The sequence below is a fragment of the Dipodomys spectabilis genome, unplaced genomic scaffold, assembly GCF_019054845.1.
Source record: "Dipodomys spectabilis isolate Male_0828 unplaced genomic scaffold, ASM1905484v1 ptg000723l, whole genome shotgun sequence".
Classification (NCBI taxonomy): domain Eukaryota; kingdom Metazoa; phylum Chordata; class Mammalia; order Rodentia; family Heteromyidae; genus Dipodomys; species Dipodomys spectabilis.
In genome coordinates this window covers 167250-192078 of record NW_024871400.1, presented here as the reverse complement: position 1 = coordinate 192078, position 24829 = coordinate 167250, and the positions used below count along the sequence as shown (strand labels likewise).

Here is a 24829-nt window from a genome sequence, read left to right as displayed (position 1 = left end):
TCTGCTCCATGCGTCCTTTATTCCATTACCAACCACTGTGCTGCATTCAAGCAACAGTACACAAACTGGCAATCAACCGCAATCCGGGTGCACAACAATCTGAGGTTTACAGTACATTTAAGGCTTTTAAATTTGAAAAGAAATTAAACCAAAGGACTCCCCCCAAAATCCCCAACCAACACAAGCAGTGTAGCAATTTTAAGAATCTTACATTTCCGATGCTTATTTGGCGCAATTCCAGTGTCAAACCCAAGTAACTCCTAAACAGATTAGTTTAGTGAAATTTTAATTACATAAATTCTTCAAAGCATAAACTTGGAATTTTTGTCTTGGAAATGTTATAAAAATTTTAATAGCAAAACATAGGAATAAAAACATATTAACAAAATGTATTCAATCATTTACATTACAAACAAGGAATCTGTAGTTCATCATTGTAGCCTGACAAAAGAAAACTACCCATTAAGAATCTATGCACAATGTAATTGCAAATATGTACAGTAGTTTAAAAAAGCCTACAAGGAGGGCTTTACAGTAGGAAAGTCAGCCAGGCTCTGTTAGACTGACCCAACAATCAAAATATTAAAACTCTGTTGGCTAGTAATAAATTTACACTTAAAAAACCCCCAGTTCCTTTTGTGTAAGAATATTCCAGTTTTATTTATATGGTTGCAGTTGGGGAGGCTGCTCATGATAGTTACAGTAAATTACTCTTTGAGTCATCTGTTTGGGAAGAAAACAGCATGTTAACCCAAATAAGGAACTCCTCACAGGAGTCTTCCAGTTACACTAGCACAGCTCACAAATGGACTGACCCCGGAACCCCGAGGCTGAGAAAAAACTGAGGTCAAATACCGGGAACACTGGAGGAGGGAGGGTCGAGTCCTACGTCAATAAATCAGAGAAGATGGCGAGGTGAGAAACAACGGGACACACTTTCTACAGCTCTGGAAGACGGTCCCACAGGCCACTCTAGTTCTCAGTTCCTCTGCAGGCAATGACGCTGGGAACCACTGCTCAATTAATGGGTGGCGGGAATTAGAACAACTCTAGATACAAAAGACGTCAAGCAGAGCACCCTGAAGGCTGGCACTTCTTCATGGTGACTGGGCTGTTACCGCTATCCTGTGAAAGCGTGTATAACACGGAGGGTGCTTCTGTTCACGGCAAATGAGGTAAAGCAGCGGCTGTCTTCAGGAGTTAGGGAGTTCGTGAGATATGAATTGTTTTAGTCTCTCTAGATACTGTGCATAGAGCTCTATGTCATTATGGCCAGCGCCTTCCACCCACAGGGGCTCCACGGCTCGAGGACAGCGCTCGTACATGGCAAGGCCGTGGGAGAAGTCGATGACCTCGTCCTCGGTGCCGTGAATGACCAGCACGGGAGAGGTGACTTTCGATATCTTGTCAATGCTGCAGAGGAGAGAAGGGGAAAGACGCTTTAGTTGTGTTCCCAGGAAGAGAGGGAAAAAGAGAGGAAGGGGGAGAGAGGGAGGGAAGGAGAGGAAGAAAACGGGGGAAAAAGAAGAAGAGGAGAGGGAGAAGGAGGGAGGGGAAAGGAGAGGAAGGGGGGAAGAGAGGAAGCCTCAAGGGACAGACGTCCCCTGACAACAACTAGGCTGACGCGAGCGAAGAACGAGGAGACGAGGAGACGGGGAGTATGAGGTTCTGTTTTGTTTTTTCCCCCAAGAGCAGTTTTAGCTTCACAGTAAAACGAAGAGAATACACAGAGACTGTCCGTGTACCTGCCACCCTGCTCGCGACCAGCACCCGCGTGACTGCATACGCTAACTCAGCTTCCCTGCCTTTGTTATTTCTCCCTGACAGACACACAACTTTTCATTTTGGAATAGATCTGGATTTAGAGGAGAGATGCAGAGATAATATAGGGCTCCTATTCGGTCCTCATCCATTTCCTACAACATTAACATCCAGCATGACCCTGGTATAGTTGTCAAAACTAAGAAACCAACTTTGGTACAAACAAAGAAGTTGAGACTTTATTTCGATGTCATTATTTTTTTTCACACAAATGTCCCTTTTCTGTCCCAGCATACAATCAAGAATACCACACAGCATTTAGCTACGGGGTTTTTGTTATTATTATTATAGGCAGAACTCCTAAAATATCAGACTAACAAAGCCACCACTGATATTTTAGGCATATTTATGTTTGGGGAGAGGATTAAGAAAGTAACAAGCTAGCACTATACATGTCTGAATGAATGTCCCTTTGGGAAGCTGGTCTTATTGAACTCATGTGGAGAACTCATTTTTTGAGAAAATTGATTAGCAAGATGCAAACCCTATTCCATAAAAGTGAAGTCTTTGTTGTGATACTTAAATAGGGTTCCCAATTACTTCTGCTTATAAAAATCAAATCTCTCAGAGGATAAAAGTCTGGAATCTTCAAACGTGGTGCTCCAGGCTCTGAAGACACATCCCAGGAGGACCGCGAAGGACGGTTAACCTTGTTGGTTTAGTGGCTGGAGAGCTTCAGTTGACCCACAAGTAAATCAAGAAAAACAAATCTCTCTGCTCTCTCCTCTAGGCAAAGACCTCTCAGCATTGACCTCCCCTTCTATATTTGATCTCAGTCCAGAGTTACAAAAGAAGATAAATGGGTACTATTTGTGAGAACCTCTGTTACAGGTAACAGCTAACGTGTACTAAGAGTGCTCTGTACCTTACACATAAAGCTCATTTAATCCTCAGTGAGAGATGATTGTGACCGCTTTATCCCTAGCATCAATGACACACAACTCACATGTGAGCACAACTCATGAATGGCAGCCACTTTGGGGCAAATCCCATCAGCCACGCCATCTGTGAGGATGGAGCGTGGGAGCTTAGCAATCTTGTCTGGAGACCTACTCTTCGACTACATGTACAGCTCCTTCCTTTCAAACTGAAAAGGTATCATTCCACTGTCACGTCTGTGCTTGGACTGCACAACTTAGGGGACCTTGGATGCGGCAGGGTGTATTTGAAGTTTTAATGCCATGGTCAGGTCCTAGTGCAATGAAAATAAAAAATAAGTGAAGCAATAGTCAGGACTTTTAAATTTATTTTTACTATTATAAAAGGAATGAGAAAGTATCTCCTTTGAGAATAAGAAAATAATAAGACCATGCTGCCATTTGGTACCAATGGACATTGAAAGAAAATATTTAACAAATTCAGTTAATGATCAAACTCAATGCAACATTAATGGTTTCTAATCTATCATACTAATAATTTATGGTACTGAATATGAGAAATAGTTTCTTTTTACTGTCTTTAGTCACCCAACTTAATTAATCCAATTACTTACCTTCTCTAAGCCTGAGGAATAAAGGAAGTAACAGTGCTGAAATGCACGACAAAAACCTGGCAAGTCAGAAAAACGCAGCCTACGCTGCTGTTCATTATGAATTAGGAAGTAATGTTATCACGGCTCTATGTTAAAGCATTGGCTAATTGAAGAGTTAGAAAAGGTTCAGTTTGTTGCCAAGGTAACTCCTGGCCTGGCTTCCCCAAGACATGCAATAAACTGGCCTCTCATTACCAATTCAGCTCAAATAAGGACACATCTGATGCAAACCGGCCTACTTAGCATTCCTAGACACCCGCCAGAGTGTGCAGTGCCATTTCCCCTTGAGTCCTGGGACCGACTGCACAGAAATGGGGTTCCTGTGGGACGGGCAATCTGCGGAACTGATGCAGCGGAACGCGGTCCGCGTGGTCCTTTCTCCCCTGGCAGTAGCAGCAAGGTGGCAAGGGACAGGTGGACGCAGCCCGGAAGCTGCATACGTCTGTAAGGGGCAAAATCAGCCGGGCACTTGTGCTACTTCAGCAATGCACTATGGGAAGTGGCCAGGGGCAAATGCTGTTTATTAACACTTCCCACCTTTTAGGTTAAAAAGGTGGGATCTTGTGATTTTGTGGTCCCTGTACGTCTTCTCTTTTCTATTACTGGGCAGCTTGCTGCTATCTGTCATCTCCAGTGGGCGGGCGGGCAGGAGACGCTGGCGGAGGCCTCTCACGATTCCTCTGGCAGCACAGCATTTCTGCAGAGACCAGGGCTGCTACTCGAAGTGCAAGAGCAGCTGGAAATGGTGGCCAGGCGCCTGTTCACACTCTGAGGCCAGCTATACCTAAACCGCTTTGCCGCGATGTCCTTTACAAAGACAACTTCATATGCTACCTTTCCTTGTGTCATCTGACACAGGTGTCAGAGGTGTGCTTGCTTGTTTTCTACAGTGTTGGGACCACTGCCAATGTGAATACGAGCAAATGAATTGTGGTCAGTCATACAGGTGAATGAATGGACGAATGCATTCTGGACTCTAAGCCGCTGTAGTGCACGTGGGCGCCTTTTCTGTTTTCTGGGTGGTGTGGTTCAGGTGTTCCCCCCGGGTCGGCAGGACTCAGCTCACGAACCCACGGCCCCTAGCACACAGCCTGGTGTCTCTGTGCTCGGGGGACACGTAGGATCGGTGTGCCGTGGGCCAACTGTGCACAAACGCCAGCTTACCTGGGAAAGGCATCAAAGCAGTATGTTTTCCTGGTGTCTGGAAAAGCCACGCGCAATCCAGACATGAGAGGGGAGTGGAGGATTACTGCTGCACACTCGTACCGCGAGGCCAAGTCTACGGTGGGAACCGTCCCAATGCTCTGGCCATAGAGAATGATGTTCTCGGGGCTGACACCGTACCTGAGGAGACCAGAGGTTGTATGCTATTAGCCAGTGGAGGGAGAGAAAGAAGCCCATAATTCCTCCCACATATGCTAGCTCCCACATATGCTAGCTTAAAATCACACATCTAACGTGTATACCTTGGCTTAATAACTCTTCAGTGAAGTCCTAATGATATAAAAGATAGAATTCACCGGAAAAAGTTACTGAGAAACAGTAGATACTGAGAGACAGTCGTATTTCCCTTAGCCTCTTCCCACGCTGAACACCTGCAGGTATTTCAGGCCGTTCGGTTAGTTGTTAGACAAATGCTATCTGTATGAGAGGCCTCTGTGTGCAGAGACCGCATTCCTAGGCCCAGGCTCTGAGAGGAAGGTGTGCAGCTGATGCCGTGCATGATGAGGGTACAGAGCGCAGCGTCAGGATCGATTTCACTCTTCCCTCCCCTTTCTCTGGTCACTAAATCCAGCCACTTCTGTGTCTGAGATGCTTTACAGATACCAGCCCTGCTGTGTGGGTCCACCCCCTGCCAGGTGATCAGGGTCTGCCTGTCTGCCCAGTAACAAAGGTCTCCCTCACAGGGGCCCAGGGGCCCACCCCAGAGGCCTCTGGAGTCCCTGTTACTTCTGCTTCTCCATTCCTCTCCATGAGGCTGCGACTGCTCCAGTGGCCTTCCGGTCTGTTCTGTGTCCTTGTGGCTTCTGTGTACCCCAGTATGGCGGACGAGGAAGCAGGTGTCCTAGTTCCTGACTACTGACCTGGTTTCAATTCCCCGCATCACTCTGACTCACACTAATGGCACACTTCCACAGCTTGCCAGCTTCCATACTAGCTTCTACTTCCTTCCCAGGGCAGAACCTGGGGAGACAGCCCTCCCTCCCTCCCCACTGCCCACCGTGCCCGTCTGACCTCTGCTCCTCTCCCAGCCCTCCCCAGTCCACCCCTGCACTTCCATCGTACACGAGGTCCTTGGGACCAACAAACCAAACTTTTCAGCAAATCTGAGGAGCTTACAGTTGCCTACACCTGGTCTGCCTGACATTATCCCCAGACCCTCCTGTCCCCCTGACCTTTCTCCCCTGACCCTCCTGTCCCCCTGACCTTTCTCCCCTGACCCTCCTGTCTGCCTGACGTTATCCCCGGACCCTCCTGTCCACCTGACCTTTCTCCCCTGACCCTCCTGTCCACCTGACCTTTCTCCCCTGACCCTCCTGTCCCCCTGACCTTTCTCCCCTGACCCTCCTGTCCCCCTGACCTTTCTCCCCTGACCCTCCTGTCTGCCTGACCTTTCTCCCCTGACCCTCCTGTCCCCCTGACCTTTCTCCCCTGACCCTCCTGTCTGCCTGACCTTTCTCCCCTGACCCTCCTGTCCACCTGACCTTTCTCCCCTGACCCTCCTGTCCGCCTGACCTTTCTCCCCGACCCTCCTGTCCGCCTGACCTTTCTCCCCTGACCCTCCTGTCTGCCTGACGTTATCCCCGGACCCTCCTGTCTGCCTGACCTTTCTCCCCTGACCCTCCTGTCCCCCTGACCTTTCTCCCCTGATCCTCCTGTCTGCCTGACCTTTCTCCCCTGACCCTCCTGCTCCCGCAGGCTGGCTCTTCACCGACTCAGCACACACAAGGCCCTCACTGCTCAGTATCCGTCAGCTTGGCGGCATCTCTGGCTTTGAACAGACTGAACCTAGCCAAAGGCTACTGATGAGCAAATTAAAAATAAAGTTCGGCAATCATTATCGTTACAATGGATACAAAATCCGCTCCAAGGTTAGCGTCTTGGAGATGGGAGAGGGACCCGTCTGACCTAGTTTGGTTACAATCACACACAGGAAACACGTGAACATTAGTGCATCATCTCAAACTCCAGCACCAAGAAAGACTCCCAGCTCTCCTCAGGGAGAAGCCATGCTGTATACACCAAGCCCAAGACTCCCAGCTCTCCTCAGGAGAAGCCGTGCCGTATACACCAAGCCCAAGACTCCCAGCTCTCCTCAGGAGAAGCCGTGCCGTATACACCAAGCCCAAGACTCCCAGCTCTCCTCAGGAGAAGCCATGCCGTATACACCAAGCCCAAGACTCCCAGCTCTCCTCAGGAGAAGCCGTGCCGTATACACCAAGCCCAAGACCCCCAGCTCTCCTCAGGAGAAGCCATGCCGTATACACCAAGCCCCTGGCAAAACTGCACATCTGGCTCTCAGCTCTCACATGTTGGTGTTTTCACACACACAGGCTAGAGTCCGGGCTGGACACAGCACAGACAGATGTGCATCTAGGAGAAGCCTGTAGGCAAGACGGAGGCTGGGCAGGAGGCTCGACTCACGAAGGCAGCTGGGGCAGGAGGCTGGAGTGCCAGGGCAGGGCTGCCCGTGGGAATGGGCACTTGTGGGACAAAACTGGTTTGTTTTTCTTTCATTGTGAGCTTTCTTTTCTTTCTACATCCATGACCCAGCCTGGCCTCCGAGACACACACATCCTGTTTGAGTGAATGGGCCCTGGCTTCCCCTTTGTCTGAGTTTTCGCATTTATCTTCCGAAGGAGCATGCTTGGCACCGTTCCGCTGGCTTTGAAGTCAACATTTTAAATATTTCAGAGATAGAATCCTAGGAGATGCCTGAAGACACAGGATGAAGATAAAGGCACAGGTGAAATGTAGAAGACATGGGGGCAGGAGCATGAACAGGCCACCAGGTCCACGGGTGGAGAGGGGCAACCAGTCCTGTGCGTTCTGGGGCCCACACGCACACACGCATGCGCACACGCATGCGCACACATGCACATACGCATGCACACACACATGCACATGCACGCATGCACATGCACTCACGCACACGCGCACACACACACACACTTTATACTGCGACCAGGAGGAAGAATGAAAGGCATTCATCACTGTTCCCTAAGATTCACCATTGTAGGGTTAGAAAGGTTTTTAGTGCTTTATCAAAGTCTCAGAAACAGGTTTCTCCTGGTGTTAATTCCAATGGCAAAAACATAGGCAACACTGAAAAGTATTTGCTTCATTGGTGCTGTCTGAGAAAAGTAAAAATTTTAAGGTGATGGTGTTGGCTGTGCCTGTTTCTTTTTTTTCTAATTTGAAGTAATTTGGTTAAAATGGATACTGATAAACAATATAAGTGATGACAACCTCTGAAGCTTTAAAATGCTGAGCAGCCAGCGTTGCACTGTGGTTATAAGACCACATAAGCCCACTATCCTGCTGAACGCAGTGCCGACTCCCTCCAACGCTGCAGAACTAGGTGCTCTTGGTTTCACACATTTGGGAAACAAGGAAATAGATTCACATTAAGAAAGAAGGCATCATAAGTAAGTTTACCAAAGTACGGCACACAAAGCGATGAGAAGGGGGTTGAGAGTCGCCTTCAGACAAGACCAAAGGGAAGAGCAAAGGCATCGAGAGGAGGCAAGACTCTGGCCGGGCCTGAGGAAGGGCCTGGCAGAGGGCAGCTTTCATGCTAGGAGAAAACTCAGTGTAGAAAGAAGGCCAGCAAGGGAATGGAAGGGTTTGGAGCTGGGCACAGACCCTGAGAACGTGGACACTGGCTATGAGCTAGCTTCTGGTTCATTGGGGCAGAAGGAGGGCCATCACAGGTCCAGCTTTGGCTCTGGACGCAACACCACCCAGAGCACTGCCCACACACGGCAGCAGGGGCAGCTGCCAGGGTGGCCGCGCCGGTGCAGGAACAGGGAGTGGACGCGGCAGCTACGTAACGATTGGGGCTCCATGCCCAGAACCGTGCACTCAAAATGGATACAACAGAAAAAACCAAGGCAAGTATTCCTCTTAAATCTCATTTACACAAATAACTTCCTTATTAGAACAACAGAAAATTCCACTTCTCTTGAAGTCTGAGATTTTACTATGGAAGTTAAAAATACATATTAAATAAAGCAGGAACAAACAGTAAACGCTGTTATTGTAAAAATCTCTAAAATCTAAGGGCATTAAAACTATAGCTGTATGCATTAAAATTAAAATTGCCTGCATCTCCAGCTACTTGGGAGCCTCAGGCAGAAGGAAAACTACCAGCTTGTCTCAAAAAATGTGTGTGTGTGTGTGTGTGTGTGTGTGGAGTGCACTTTACAAATCTAGGGGACTATTCTGCTCCTGGCATACCTCAGAGGAAGGAAAGGCATATGGAAGTCTGAGGTCTTAAAATAACCCCATTCAAACATAACACTGACTTCCTGACGTGAAGACCCTTCCGCCAGCCCTCCTCCTTGCCTGGACTTTCAGAACGCGCCCAGAGGAAAACACTCCTTGGTTAAACCACAGTGACCCTCCCTCTTCTTGGGAGATCAAAGGACTCTCTCGGGAGCACCGCAGAAGACAGCCAGTGTGCACGTGGGAGCGCAGGCAGCAGTCTCTTGCATCTGAATAAAACAGTGACACACTCCGATTTCTATATGTGAACACTCAAGGCAGCTGTTACACAGGCCGGCTGCACACTGCACACCACCCCCACCTCTCGGCCAAGGGATTATCTGGGCTAGATCCATCTCCAGGACCACCAAACAGTGGGCTACAACTGCCTAACCCAGAGCCTTCCATTTCCTCCTCCAAGTCAGCCTAAAATAAGACCTAGAGTAACTCCAGTGTTACAATTTAATTAAAATACTATGCAGTATATAAACTTAGTGAAGCAAATCTTACATCCTTATTTATCCTAAACAAGAAGCTGTTTCTGACCACTAAGAACATCATGTACTACGACATTAATAATTCAAAATACCCACCTAACCACATTCCATTCCATACACTTCACCATAACCACTTACAATAGGTACATTTATAACAAGGTCTCTAGAGTAAATGCAAGAACCAGAGATAGGCAGCATAAATAGCATCACATACAAACAGGCAAAACTGAAAGCTCGGAGGTACGCAGTGTGTGTGTGTGTGTGTGTGTGTGTGTGTGTGTGTGTGTGTGTGTGTGTGTGTGTGTGTGTGTGTGTGTGTGTGTGTGTACCTGGGGCTTAAAGTCAGGGCCTGGGCTTTCTTGCTTAAGGCTAGTGTTCTACCACTTGAGCCACAGCTCTACTTCTGGCTTTTTGATGTTTAATTGGAGATAAGAATCATTGGAGATAAGAGTCTCACAAACTTCTCTGCTTCACAAACTTCACTGGCACCTGGCTGAAATTTAAGATTTTTGCCCAGCAAGTCCATGTTTCAATCCACAATCTGCATCCTACATTGTCTGGTGTGGTAATGGCTGCCCTTTGGAGGAGATATAGTCTCCTATTTCCAGTCACATCAGCAGTTTGAAGAGCTACATTCTTCGGGCTAAGGATGTCTCAGCTGGCTACAGGTGCTGACCTGGCTTCCCATTCTGAACGGACCCCCGCCAGGCCATGCTGTCTAGACGCATTGGTGGCACACACTAAGGAGTCTGGTGGGCGCCAACCCCTGAGCCAGCCAGCCAGCAGCAACTCGAGGCAGGCAGGCCTAGGCACTGAAGTGGACTGCATGGCCTGCTCCCAGGTGCTCCCTTGGACTCATTCACAGCCAGACCCCACGTCAAAATAAATAGGTGAATAACCGAAGTAATGCTGAGTGGGGAAAGTAGAGAGCTTCAGTAGGCATGAAAAGAAAGAAGGGAGAGAGAAGGAGGGTGTGCAGACAAAGTCCAGGAAAATAAGACATAAACAATAGAGTTTTAAAGCCACTGTTGGGAATATCTGAATCTATCATCAAGAAAGTTCTAGAAACAGAGATCTGATGTGAGAGGCCCTGAAATCACATGCAGAAATGAAACGTCTTTCTACCATATCACACATGCCAACAGTAACAGTACTGGCTAACGTTTTTAACTTTATAGATTCTGGTGACAGAAACCCAATGAAAATGTTACCAGCAAGCATGAACTCATGGCCTTGATGCTGTGCTAGTAAAAGTCAAGCTGGCACTAAGAACAAAGAGAATAGAAGAATAAAAGAAGCTAAGACACCGTGGAAAACACGTGTAACAACATAAAGATGAAGTGTGTAACTTATCATCACAAACGTGGCCAACAAAGAACTAAAAGTAACTATCAAAAGCTGAGAGTAGGAAAACAAGGATGGCTGTTAGTATCTTGGCCTTCACTAGTCATAGCTCTATGACTAGACACCGATTTTTCTCCCCACTACTTCTCTCCGCCCTTCACAAATCAAGGCCACAGCAGAACAACGCCTCTGTATTGGAATGCTGCCAGGTGCTGGTGGCTCACGCCCATCATCCTAGATACTCAGGAGGCTGAGATCTGAGGATCATGGTCCGGAGCCAGCCCAGGCAGAAAAGTCCTTGTCAGATTCTTATCTCCAATTAACCACTCAAAACCTGGAAGTGCTGCTGTGGCTCAAGTGGTAGAGCACTAGCCTTGAGCACAAAGAGGCTCAGGGACAGTGCCCAGGCTCTGAGTTCAAACCCTACAACTGAACCCCACCCTCCTCCCCCAAAAAAGGCCAGTGGCGAGGGGATATTGATGGGTAAAACATGTCGATTAAAGTCACAGAAAGGCCAGTAAAAATGTCTATGCCACAGACTGGCGTTACGGTGTACTAGGTTATGCCCACTCTAATAAGTCCTTCAGGGACCATGGAACTCTAATCCTTTCCCTAGCAATGGAAAAGTTAGACTCTAAAATCCAGTGATAGCCATGAAGCACTCACAGGACTCGGTGTACCTGACCAGTGTCTCCCCACATCTCTGGCTATAATTCAGGAAGACTACACTTCCCTGGGGTGAGCGGGGGGCTCAGGGGTTTTAGGGTTTCCTTTATTGATGGCCTCTTCCATCACCAGCCCATCCTGCAGAGACCTGCAAATGCTCAGGACAAGGCTCAGCCCTCTGCTGCAAAGCCCCTCACTTCAGGACACAAGGGGCTTGCACTTTGTAGGAACTGGGAGGGACCGGCCTGCTGGCTGCTAAGGACCTGGGAGGGACTGACGTTTCCAGGGAGGTCCCAGGACTCAGCTCACTTGGCCCTGTCACAAACACACATCAGTTGCCCAGCCCACACTCCTGAGAGCTGGTAAGGACCAACTTCTCTGGTCTCCACAGAGCTCCGGAGACAGGAGGCCACAGGGAGGCTGACCCAGGATCTCCAGGGAGAGGAAGCCCTCCACTAGACACATTAACATTACAGAGGCTCCATAAACACACTGCATGTTTTCACTCTTTTGCATACTACATTTTTATTATTTATTTACTTATTTGTTGGTCCTGGGGCTTGAACTCTGGGCCTGGCACTGTCCCTCAGCTCTTCAGCTCAAGGCAAGCGCTCTACCACTTGAGCCACAGTGCCACATCTGATTGTCTAGTGGTTTATGGAGATTAGAGTCTCATGGACTTTCCTGCCCAGGCTGGCTTTGAACTGTGATCCTCAGATCTCAGCCTCCTGAGTAGCTAGGATGACAGGCATGAGCCACCAGTGCCCGGCACATACTATATTTTTAAAGATTTCAACTCCCCATCTAAACAGATCCAGCTCATAGAGAAAGCTAGTCCTTGTTTAAAGAACAGGAGTAAAAGATGGAATCAAATATGGAAAGACTGCATTTCTGGTCCAATTGGAGACAACTGTATTTTTACAGACTGACAAAAAGCATTAGAGAGCAAACTACAAAAGTACTGACGAATAGCAATAAATTAATTGAGGCTGCAAACACTGGAAACATGGATACAACAAAGGGTATACGGAGAGGACATCACCACTTAGCCATCTGGGCTGAGCTACCTTCCCACAGAGCTCCTCTTGTGGATCTTGAATCCATTCAGAAACACAGCTCTGAGGACATCTTCTATTACAAACTCATTTCTCTGCCTCTGTCCTCGGTTTTCTAAAAATTTGTTTTTATCAAACACAGAATTGCCTTGCAAGCCCTCATCTACTACGAATAGCAATGCTGTTATATAAACTGCTTGGTGTCTCCATTTTACAAAAGAGGAAACTGAAGCACAATGATTAAGCAGCACCGGCAGGATCCACACCCAGGAAGTCTGCCTCCATTCCCCGGTCCACCTATGGTTACTCAGGCTTCTGTTTATTAATTCCTACTCACCTTCTTCTTATCAGGACCACTCAAGCCAAGTGTTAAAGGAATCCAAGTGAGTCTCACCAGGAAAGATGGCATTTCTCTTATTACATACTGACTTACAAAGATTCAGAAGACATTTCAAATCCTCAGAACTGTCAAACAACAGCACAGAATTTCACTACTGAAAGTCCCTCCAAGGCAATTCAAAGTCACCTTTTAAAATGCAAATTACATATCTTTTGTCTGAGTGTGTCATAAAAGACTGTACCTAGTATTTAGCATCATACCTGATGCTAATCACCACGCATTCAAACTTGTTGAAAGGTTAAAACTTATAAAATTTTATTAATATGCTCAGATCCTACAGTTCTAAGGAATGAAATCCAAAAATAATATTAATCACAAGCAAGTTGGCCTAACTTTTAATCATGAATCCATTTTCATAAAAATAGAGCATGTATTCACACTGTGTGGTGTGTGTGAAACAGAACCTACAAACATGGAAAGCAAAACAAAAACAAAGCAAAACAACCAAAACATGAATTCTGGTACTTAATCTCTATGCTCTGGTGCACACAGGTGTGAAACAAATTCTGGTATGTAATCTCTACTTTCATGCACACATGTGTGAGTGGGCCCTCACCACATTCAGGAGACCGGTAACACCGGCTCCGTGCCAGGACCCAGGTCAGACCCACAGCTGGCAGCCCTTCACCTTTCCCAGAATCTGGTGTCCGTATCTGCAAGACGGACAGTCACAGTTGTGCTTCACAGCTGTGCTAGAAGCAACCGAAATGAAGCCGTGTGTGAAGCGTGCTTAGCACAGTCACTCAGTGGATACCGTCTAACCAGCAGCCATCTCATGGAGACCCCTGGCTAGAAACAGGGACACATGTCCGTCTAGCCAGGCTACCCAGCTGGAAGCCCTGGGCTCAGCCTGGTGCTCAGGGTTTGTTTGGCCTCCCACTAATTGGGTAAATCTCACCACTACTACCACTTGGTCCGAGCCACTATCATCTCTCAAGTGAAGTACTGACCTGTCCCCGGTCCTGTTCTCCACATCCCTCTTCTGCTCCAACCCCTCTGATTCCCTGATGCTTTGGAACCGGCCAGCCACACGCCAGGGCCTTTGTTGTCGGTAGTCCCTTCCAGCCCTAGATACTGTTCCCTGATGGAGCAGACCCTAGCCACTCTTTTAACCTGCAACTCCCACATCCACTCTATTCTCCAACAGCCTGCCATCTCGTTTACCGTGTTCCGATAAACTAGCCCTTCCATAATTATTACCATCACTGCTCATCATCAGTTCTGGGGAATGGCAGCTTCACAAGATCAGTCTGCTTGGCTGTGGAAGAGCCTGACTTACCAAGCCCATCTGTTATAAGCAGATCCAACAAGGGGAAGTCAAGAGGGGCGACTGAGAAGTCCAGCAGGTAGGAGAGGACCAGGTGTGGCTCAGAGGGTGGGCTGTGCGTGGTGCTGAGGAGGAGGAGGAGAGCGAGGCCGGGGTGGGACCACAACGCAGGGCTGCTCAGCACTCCACACCCTGGAATACTGAAACTGCACCAGATGACCAAGGCTAGCGACAAGGAGCCCGCGACCTCCATGGTCACCTGAGGAGTACGCGCCCAGGCCAGGAGGCCAGCAACGGAAATGGCAGTAAGTGGACTCCAGGCTTCGCGATGGCTATCACTGGTGGAGGTGAAGAACCGCAGCAGGTCCCTTGCAGGACTCACACGCCATGAGGCACCGTGTGGAGTCCTCAATGTAGCACAGGCCACAAAGGTAGCGTCCCTAAAATACAGACCACGAGCTCTTCGTCCAGGGCTTGCTTTGCGCCTGCTGTACACTGCTCTACAACATAAGACTCCCCAGATAATTCTCCTCCAAAGTCTGTGAACTCTGAGACTACCAACCGAGTCACTCATTTATATGTTCAACACATTTCCAAAGTGTATGTATTGTATGTATGTGTGTGCACACATGTGTGGTACTGGGCCTTGAACTTGGAGCCTCGCACTTGCTGGACAATGTTCAACACATTTTCAATGAGAAAGCAGCTGAACAAGGCAGCAGGTATGTGAGATGAAGCAGTCATCAAGCAGACTGTGTAGATTTGTGTGTGTGTGTGTGTGTTCTTTAGCAGAGTTTGATCTCAGGACTTCCTGCTCCCTTGGCTTGCTTGCTCAGCTGGTGTTCTATCACTTGAGCCACACTTCCATCCCTGATCTTTTCTGGTTATTTTAGAGACAGTTGCTCAGTCTTTTGTCCCCAGATTGGCCTCTAACTGGGATCCTATGGATTTCAGGCTCCAGAGATACTGAAACGACGGGTAGTTTTAAGCCTGCCCTGAGGACAGAGTGAAAACTATGGGAAAGCCGGGAGGAACAGGGTAAACAGGCACAGAGACTCATGGGCCAGGTGATCAGAGGGGAGGAGACCAAGGGCAGAAGGCCTCCAGCACAGAGGGCGACACCGGAGGTCGCAGGTCAGCAGAGCCTGTGCTTCGCAAGCTCTGCTCCCTGTCAGTGGGGGAGGCAGGCAGAGGCCTCGGCCTGACCCACTCCGCACACCTGTCTTGCTCCTCATTTGAAGCTCATTTGCAGCTTACTACATTTCTAATTATCTTTCTGGGGCTTTCTTGAAGTGTTCAGTAGAAAAATCTAATTTCGGGGGAGGAGGGGGTAGAGGGAGAGAAGGAGGGAGCAACAATTCTCGACAGGAAATGCACCCATTACCTTACTCATGTTGCTGTAATCTCTGTACAGCATCTTGACGATACATTAAAGTGCAAAAAACAAAGAAAAATCTGATTTAACATGTGACATGCTCATTTTTACTTGTTTTATCTAGCCTCCTTACATAAGAAGAAATATGCTTAGAAACAATATTAACCTGAAAGAGTTTAAGTCGAGAGCCGTAAGGACGGTGGTGGTAGGCAAACACGGCCACCTCTGAACAGCGACTATGACCACAGTATACAACAAATCATGTGAACTCAACTAGCGCACAAAGTTAATTCTGGCAGAAACCTTTGAGTCAACCTAATTATCATTGTGTAGGGGTTAGTTATGTCTGGGACACTAGCGACATCTCGGGGTAAGCTGGAATTCTCCCGAACACTGACGGTCATCACAAGGCTCTGGCCAACATCCAGACACTTGCTCTGTGGCTATGCGCTGAGCACAGGCTTGCTCAACACACTCCCCCCACCACCACCCAGGAGCTATCCGGAGCTCACTCTCACCACTTGAAAATGTAACTATAATCAGAACTGTTAGTTCTCTCAGCCTCTCTTTCCTTTGAAAACTTAAGCAGTGCTCTGTGAACCAGGAATCCTGGGTGGGAGCCTCTCCGTGATTCAGCAAGTCACTGAGACACAGTGAAGCCCTGAGTCGGAATGATCCAGACTTCCTGGAAAGAGGTGTCTGATTTCACCATGGTGCCCCAGTCCCTTCACACTCTACAGAGAATCAATAGCGTGGAAATTATCAATGCTCCATTAACAGGGTCTCGAAAACTCACTATGAGTCGGAGGTACACAGCATTATGGAAATACTCAATATTTTAAAAGGAAGTAAGTGATTTGGTTTGGTCAGCTTCAGAGAAAAGGCAGATGATTCTCTCTGCTGGACGGTCCCGTTAGCATAGTCCCCTAGAGCACCCTGAGGGGCACAGCAGATAGGCGTCCCCCATCTTTCATCCCTGACTCTGCCTACTGAGTTCTCTGGTTCTGGCTCCGTTCCTAAGGGTTAAGCCAGGAGTCAACAAAGCAAGAGCAAGAGTTGGCTAAGGAATTGCAGGTGTTGGATTACAGGTGAGGTTGTAGAGATCTCCTCTGGGGATTAAACACGTTGGTGGAAGAAGTGCTATCAGACAGCAGTGCTGCTATAACGTGCACCACTCCTCACAGCTCTTCAAGCCACAAGTAACAAACCCAAAGAGAGCCTCTGTCCTCAGCTGCAAGGAAAGCCAAGTCACCCATACCCAGTGCACTAGCCGTGACCGGGTGTCTCTACACAGAGGCGACACCCAACACTTGAGACCTATTTGTCTGAGCACCAGCACTGGACAATTCTAGAAGCAGTCCTCCACAGCAGCCTCATTGTGTGCAAGGTGTTGTTGAGTGTCAGACACGAGGTAATTGTGGCTCCCGTGTTACTGCTGTTGCGCTATCATTATTATTTTATCTGGATAGGTTAGGACAGCAACTAGTCAGTGGCTCAGGCAGGACCCAAACTCGGGTCTGTCAGGCTCTCAGATCAGCTCTTAAGCACAAGACCGCTGACCAGAGTGCACGCGGAGCCTCAGGGGACATGGCTCCCAGGTTCCCCTGGACAACCTTGCCTGTGTTGCTGTGACTGAAGAGCTGGAAACAGTTCCTGCGGGAAATCTCCTAAGTGAAGGAAGAACTCAAGCCATTTCACTCGGAAGACACCAAAGTCACCCGTACTGGGCAGTTCCAGCTCCGTCCACGGCTCCCCCTCTCTGACTCAAGGCCTGCCTGGCCCTCCCTGCCCCGCACCTTTCCCCTACTTCCTCCATTCGCTAAGAGAAGGAGAAGCACTGAGAGGGGAGAGGCCCCTACTGTGTGCCCACACACGGCCACAACAGGACCGCGACGCCACCGCTCTCCTGGCCTGGCTCAACGACTTAATTCTTGTCTGTCTTGCCCAGCTGTGCCTAACTGTGTCAGCTCAGGCACTGCGAGCAGGCCCCCACCCCTCAGAAGGGCCAGCAGAATGGCGTTCCCTGGACATGCTCGCCTGCCCACAGCCCCTTTTCAGGACTGTCTCCTCCTGCAGCTCTCTATTCAAGAAGCTGACATGTGAGGATCATTGTTCAAAGCCAGCCTGGGCAGAAGCATGTTTTATCTCCAACTAACCAGCAAGTGAACAAACTATTAAGTAGTTTGCACAAAAGCCTCTTGCTAATCTTCCTTCTGAATGTCCTCCTCTACGCTTCTAAATGCTTCATCACCTCTATCAGACAAGGACCAAAGGTGACTTCGACGGATGACACCAGTAAACACCACCAACCACGCAAGTCACAGATGACTGCGTGCTTATTTCTCAGCTAGAACACCCTGCCGACTTGGGTTATCTGCCTGCCTGCTTTCATTCTTGATTTTCACACTGCGCCACAGCCCAGTGTGCCCCGTCTGGAGTGCTCAAGTCCAGGAAGGGTGTGTGAGGAGGCTGAACACGCTCACTCTCGGCCCGAGAGATCCATCACTTCACTTCCTCCAGACACATCACCAGGCTCTGATTAGGCACCCTTTCCAGAAATATTCCTGAGTGATTCCAATCCATGCCCTTTCCAGAAATATTCCTGAGTGATTCCAATCCATGCCCTCAACTGCTCGTAAGCAACAACATACTCAAAAGTGCATCAGTGTAGCACACATCAGTGTAGCGCACATTCATGTAGCGCACATCAGTGTAGCACACATCAGTGTAGCGCACATCAGTGTAGCGCACATTCATGTAGCGCACATCAGTGTAGCGCACATCAGTGTAGCACACATTAGTGTAATGCACATCAGTGTAGCGCACATCAGTGTAGCGCACATCAGTGTAGCACGCATCAGTGTAGCACACATCAGTGTAGCGCACATCAGTGTAGTGCACATCAGTGTAATGCACATCAGTGTAGCGCGCATCAGTGTAGCGCGCATCAGTGTAGAGCGCATCAGTGTAGCGCGCATCAGTGTAGCGCGCATCAGTGTAGCGCGCATCAGTGTAGCGCGCATCAGTGTAGCGCGCATCAGTGTAGCGCGCATCAGTGTAGCGCGCATCAGTGTAGCGCGCATCAGTGTAGCGCACATCAGTGTAGCGCGCATCAGTGTAGCGCGCATCAGTGTAGCGCGCATCAGTGTAGCGCGCATCAGTGTAGCGCGCATCAGTGCAGCGCGCATCAGTGTAGCGCGCATCAGTGTAGCGCGCATCAGTGTAGCACACATCAGTGTAGCACGCATTAGTGTAGCACACGTAGGCAACATGTCCCCACTGCTGGCCCTCTTTGTGCTTCCTTTCGCTCACACTGTCTTCTTCCACACTCCTCCTAGATGGCTCCTTTAAACCACTGCTTTCACTCTTGTCAATCATTTTCCAAATCTTTTAAATAATCATACCTTGTCCACAGAGTAAGTCATCCTTCTTGCCTCCTGAAACTCTTATTCTAGATTTACCTGCACACTAAATACACCAAGGGTTGTGGGTTTATTCTTTTTCTTTTGCCAGTCATGGGGCCTGAACTCTGGGTCTGGGCGCTGTCCCTCAGCTCTTCAGCTCAAGGCCAGTACTCTACCACTTGAGCCACAGCACCACTTCCGGATTTTTCTGCTTATGTGGTGCTGAGGAATCAAACCCAGGGCCTCATGCATTCAAGGCAAGCGCTCTACCACTGAGCCACCTTCCCAGCCCTGTGGGTTTATTCTTGAGGCATTTCCCTGCCTCTATCCTTTCATGTAGGGTCTGAAAGCTGAAGGGTATTTGTTTCAAGCCCTCTGTTAGTGGCTGAGCTCTGGACACGAAGCAGGAGCCAGCAGACATGTAATGGATAAAACCAGAGGAGAAATATGAACAAAGGGTATTAGTACTCTTGCTTGATACAGGCACTTCAATATCATAGCACCTATACAGCAAATACAGAGTAGAACAGATCTTAAATCAATATATCTGAGCTTCTTCTTCTTTTTTCTTTTTTTGTCGGTCATGGGGCCTGAAATCAGGGCCCGGGCTCTGTCCCTCAGCTCTTCAGCTCAAGGCTAGTGCTCTACCACTTGAGCCACAGCGCCACTTCCTGAACTTTTTTTTGTCTATGGTTATACCATACATAATAAACTCTAGAGGCAAAATTAGGACATCTTGTAACTTAGGAAAAACTGAATGCACCACACCTATTGATGAATGACCTAGTATGTCCAAGTTGCTAAACAAACTTTTAATGAGAGTTTATTATTTGGAGGCACTTTCCAAGTTGCTGGGAATAGAGGAGACAGAGACCCTGTCTTTGAGGAACTTGCAGTTTGGTGGGGATGAAGTTAAATACAGTTGTCTTGGGCTGGGAATGTGGCTTAGTGGTAGAGTGCTTGCCTAGCATGCATGAAGCCCTGGGTTCCATTCCTCAGTGCCACATACACAGAGAAAGCCAGAAGTAGTGCTATGGCTCACAAGGTAGAGTGCTAGCCTTAAATAAAAGAAGCTCAGGGGCTGGGAAGGTGGCTCAGTGGTAGAGCACTTGCCTTGCATGCCTGAGGCCCTGGGTTCGATTCCTCAGCACCACATAAGCAAAAAGAAAAAAGCCGGAAGTGGCGCTGTGGCTCAAGTGGTAGAGCACTAGCCTTGAGCTGAAGAGCTGAGGGACAGTGCCCAGGCCCAGAGTTCAGGCCCCACGACTGGACCCCCCCAAAAAAATAAATAAAAATAAAATAAGCTCAGACACAGTGCTCAGGCCCTGACTGGCCAGGAGTACAGTAATACAAGTCATCCCTCGCTGTGCCAGTTTGCTTGATCTGGCTTCACTGTACCCTAGGTTTTTTTTAAGAAATACATCGTGATCCCTCACCTATGGCGGGACTTACATTCCAGAGACCCCCCATGGGAGGTGAAAATCCGCAAAGAACCACAATATGGGAGGGACGGAAAACAATCTGGGGCTGCCACTTTGAGGGTTTTCACTGATTGTGGGGTCTTTGGAACCAAACTCCTGTGACTGGAGCAGTTACTGCAACACCATGCTGCTTCAAGCAGAGAGACTGACTGCAGGTACAGATATGTACACGCACTTCCCACTGCTGTGAAAAATACGGAGAAAACAGCGTGAGGAGGATGGGTCTCAGCGGCCTATGCCATGGCTCCTGCTTTAGGTCTGGAACACGGTGGCAGAAGGGTGCGGAGGAGGAAAGCTGCTCACCTCATGACAGACAGGATGCAGTCAGGATGGACCCATCAAAAACATATCTCTTCTGACCCAAGTCCTCTAACCAGGTCCCACCTTCCACCACCTCTACAGCCTCCCAACAGCCCAGTCAATTACGACTTCATCACCTACCGAGGATCTCAGACCCTCGTGATCTGGGAAGTGATCCTCATCATCCGAACCCTGAGCTCAGAGCCCTCCTGATCTGGGAAGTGATCCTCATCATCCGAACCCTGAGCTCAGAGCCCTCCTGATCTGCAAAGTGGGTCATGAGCTGAACCCTGAACTCAAAAGGCTCTCGGGGAGATTCCAAATCTAATCACAACAAAAGGAACACCAGGAGTCTCCTAATACAACTGGTATCATGTCAGTTTGATATTTTCAGCCCAGAAGGGCTCCTCAAGAGGAGGAAGGGGTCAAGGTTCCCAAAGTGTCTTCCAGGGGAATAACCTAAGCACAGGGACAGAGACGGGTCAGGGAGGGCAGGTCTTTCCAGCAGGAGCCAGAGAAGACCTCACACAGAAGGAGGTCAAGGAAGAGAAAGGCCTCCCTGCACCTAGAGGGCACGGGGACTGGAAGGATCTGACCCAGCCACAGCAGAATGGACACATGGGGTGGAACAAGCCACCCTCCATGAACAGTGCCGTAGAGAGAATGGCCACACTGGATGTACCGAGGCCGGGGGCCGGGCGCCCGTGGCTCACCCTGTCATCCCAGCTACTCAGGAGGCTGAGATCTGGGGATCGCAGTTCAAAGCCAGCCTGGGCAGGAAAAGTCCGTGAAATTCTTATCCCCAATAAGCCACCAGAAAACCATAAGTGGCGCTGTGGCTCAAGTGGTAGAGCGCTTGCCTTGAGCTGAAGAGCTGAGGGACAGTGCCCAGATCCAGAGTTCAAGCCCCGCAACCTCCCCCCTTCCCTCCCAAAAGTGGTACACTGGAAGAAACAGCAAGAAGGAGCAGGAGCGATGACACTTAAGTTAGTAAGCCAGACACCTATGCGTCTGGTGCAGTGGTAAGACTTCCAAATGGAGACCTGTTCCTGGCCAGCTGTGTGAGATTTTCCTTGTTGTCTGACTCTGGGACAGAGTTGTGCCCATGCAGCGACTGGGAAGCACAAGGAACAATTAACAATCACACACTTGTTTTTTAAGAGAAACGAAGTAACACATTCTGCCTTGGGAACTCCCCACGGGGAACAGTCTTGTAGGCTTTGACTTTAGATGGCTAACACTAGAGGAGTATGTATTTGATAGAGATGTAAAACAGTTGTTACTGTAAGGTCTAGAAAGCTTGAGAAGCACAGGACAAGATGATTTGCAAGGTTTCTTCAAATTCTAAGTTTCTCAGCCACTACATTCTACCCTGTGTTAGATATGAGTTCTGGTATAACTATAAATAAGTCAGGATTGAATTGTAGATACCCAGGTAACTCAACACTTGGCATTACCCTGCCAGTTCGCCGAACCTGAAGGAAGCGCACAGGGAATGGCCCTGCCTCCTTTGTGGTAGACGCAAACGCACTGTGAAGACTCAGGCTTTCACTGACACAGGGGCAGTGTTTCCATAATTCTCCTATACAATCTTCTCAAGTTGGGCCTTTTTATGCTCTACTTTTAAAAAGATCCGATGTCAACCTGACTTTTAATAAGGCTGGCAATTCTACCAACCAACAGATTTTGTGTATGTGTGTAGGAGCGAGACATTTTCCCACAACAGGAGCTTTTAGCTACTTGTGGATTCTGACCCCATATCTCAGCATAGGGCAGCCCTACCTGCCTAAACCATTTCCCAAGGGGGCCATCCTCTCAGGACTCGAGGACAGCGTGGACAAGTGTCACTACACACGACTCGCTTCCCTCCTGGACAGGCCACTTCCCGGGAGGACAGAGAGGAACCGAGTGCAAGTGTAAGAATGTAAAGAGGGGCAGAGCGCCCGTGGTGGCCGTGAGCTGGAGCGCAGGCGCAAACCCAGCCAGACGGGGGACTCCACTTGCTCATTACCAGGCTTCTGTCTGAGCTCAGGTAAATCCCAGCCTCGGGTCTGCCGGGTGTGCCTGGTTGTACCTGGCCTATCCCGTGGGCCACGCCCCCCACGCCTAGCCGTGGAAGCCTGGGTAGACTAGGCTTCCTGACTTTTCCACGAACCTAGCTCAAGGTCATCGGGTTCCCAGTGCTGATGGCGACGCGGGCTCCATGGGGCGCGGGGTCGGCGGCTAACTCACAGCTGCCCCACGGGCCCCACCGCCCCTGCGCCCCACCGCCCCTGCGCCCCTGCTCCCCACCGCCCCCTGCGCCCCACCGCCCCTGCGCCCCACCGCCCCTGCTCCCCACCGCCCCTGCGCCCCACCGCCCCACCGCCCCTGCGCCCCACCGCCCCTGCGCCCCACCGCCCCTGCGCCCCACCGCCCCTGCGCCCCACAGCTCCTGCGCCCCACCGCCCCTGCGCCCCACCGCCCCTGCGCCCCACCGCCCCTGCGCCCCACAGCTCCTGCGCCCCACCGCCCCACAGCTCCTGCGCCCCACCGCCCCACCGCCCCTGCGCCCCACAGCCCCTGCGCCCCACCGCCCCACAGCTCCTGCGCCCCACTGCCCCGCGTGCCCCAACCGCCCCTGTGCCCCACCGCCCAGCCCCTGGCTCCCTCGGGGCGGCGCAAGCCCTGCCCGGGCGTCCGTTAGAGGTCACCCCGGCGAGCCCCCCGCCTTCGCGGAGAAAGAGCGCGGCGGGCTGCGCGTCTGGCCAAGGTCACTCCTGGCTGGGGATCTAGGCCCTGGGGCCCGGGCTGTGTGCCTCGGCCCCGTATGGTACAGGACAGCCCAGGCGGCCGTTGGCGGGTCTGGAGCCACCAAAGGCCCAGCCGGACCCGGCAGCGCCCCGGAGGCTGCGGGGGGGGTGGGGTGCCGGAGAGGCCCGGCTCGGCGCCGGCTACAGCGGCCCGCCCGCCTCCCCGCCACCCCCGACCTCCAGCCCGCCCCAGCGGCCCGCCCGCCACCCTCCCCCCCCCCCCACCTCCAGCCCGCCCGGCCTCTCCTTCCGCTCCGCGCCTCCAGGCCGCCCCCCCTCGGCTCCCGGTCCCCGGCCTCTCCATCCACCCCCCGGCCCCGGGCCTCCCTCCCCCGGCCCCGGGCCTCCCTCCCCCGGCCCCGGGCCTCCCTCCCCCGGGCCGCCCCCCCCCCCCCGGCCCCAGGCCGCCCCCCCCGGTCCCCTCCCCAGGGCCGCCCCCCTCCGGCCCCGGGCCTCCCTCCCCCGGGCCGCCCCCCCCCGGCCCCCCCTCCCCCGGGCCGCCCCCCCGGCCCCCCTCCCCCGGGCCGCCCCCCCGGCCCCGGGCCTCCCTCCTCCCCCCCGGCCCCGGGGCTTCCCCCCCCCCCCCCCCCCCCCCCCCCCCCGCCCCGGTCCCCGGCCCGCCCTCACCGCGTGCGTAGCGCCTGCCAGGCGGCGTCGATGTCGGCGTACAAGTTCTTCTCCGAGGGCCGGCCCGAGCTGACGCCGTAGCCCGAGTAGTCGTAGGAGAAGATGTTGCAGTTGATGCGCGAGCCCAGGCCGGTGTAGAAGCTGCACATCTGGCCCAGGTCCACGGCGTTGCCGTGCGAGAAGAGCAGCGTGTAGCGGCTGGCGGGCGCGCAGCGCACGAACATGCAGCCCAGCCGGTTGTCGCGGGCGGTGCGCGAGAAGAAGACCTCGACCGCGTCCAGCTCGCGCTGCGAGTACTGCCAGTCGGCGCGCTCGCTCAGGCGCAGGCTGCAGGCGCCGGGCGCGGGCCCGGGCGCCCCGGGCGGCGGCGGCGCGGGCTGGGCCGCGGCGGGGGCGGCGGCGGCGGCGGAGGCCGGGCCCGGGCCCGGGGCGCCGGGGCCGCGCGGCTCGGGCGCCAGCACGGCGTAGGTGGGCTCGGGCGGCAGGAAGGCCAGCTTGGCGGCGATGCGGCTGGGGCACGGCGGGCAGCAGAAGAGCCAGCACAGCTCGCCCAGCGAGAAGCCGTTCATCCTGGGGCCCGGCTCGGGCATCGGGGCGGCCTGGGCCCGCCGGCGGCGGCGGGGCGGCCCGGCTGGCTGGGGGGGCGCGGGGCGGGCGCGCGGCGCGGGGCGGCGGCGCGGAGGGCGGCGGCGGCGCGGCCCGCCGCGGAGGCGGAGGCGGAGGCGGAGGCGGGGCAGAGGCGGAGGCGGGGCGGGGCCTGGGAGGCGGGGCCTGGGAGGCGG

General features: G+C 51.6%; 1 protein-coding gene across 1 annotated transcript; it reads right to left on the bottom strand.

The window, feature by feature from the left end:
- Abhd17c (abhydrolase domain containing 17C, depalmitoylase) lies at positions 1 to 24668 on the bottom strand. Its single transcript, XM_042672540.1, has 3 exons — positions 24048 to 24668; positions 4517 to 4696; positions 1 to 1413 (listed from the first exon to the last, which is right to left on the bottom strand). Exons 1-3 carry the CDS (start codon positions 24635 to 24637, stop codon positions 1194 to 1196), a joined length of 990 nt encoding a protein of 329 aa, XP_042528474.1. The 5' UTR covers positions 24638 to 24668; the 3' UTR covers positions 1 to 1193.
- Between the last annotated feature and the right edge of the window lie 161 nt (positions 24669 to 24829).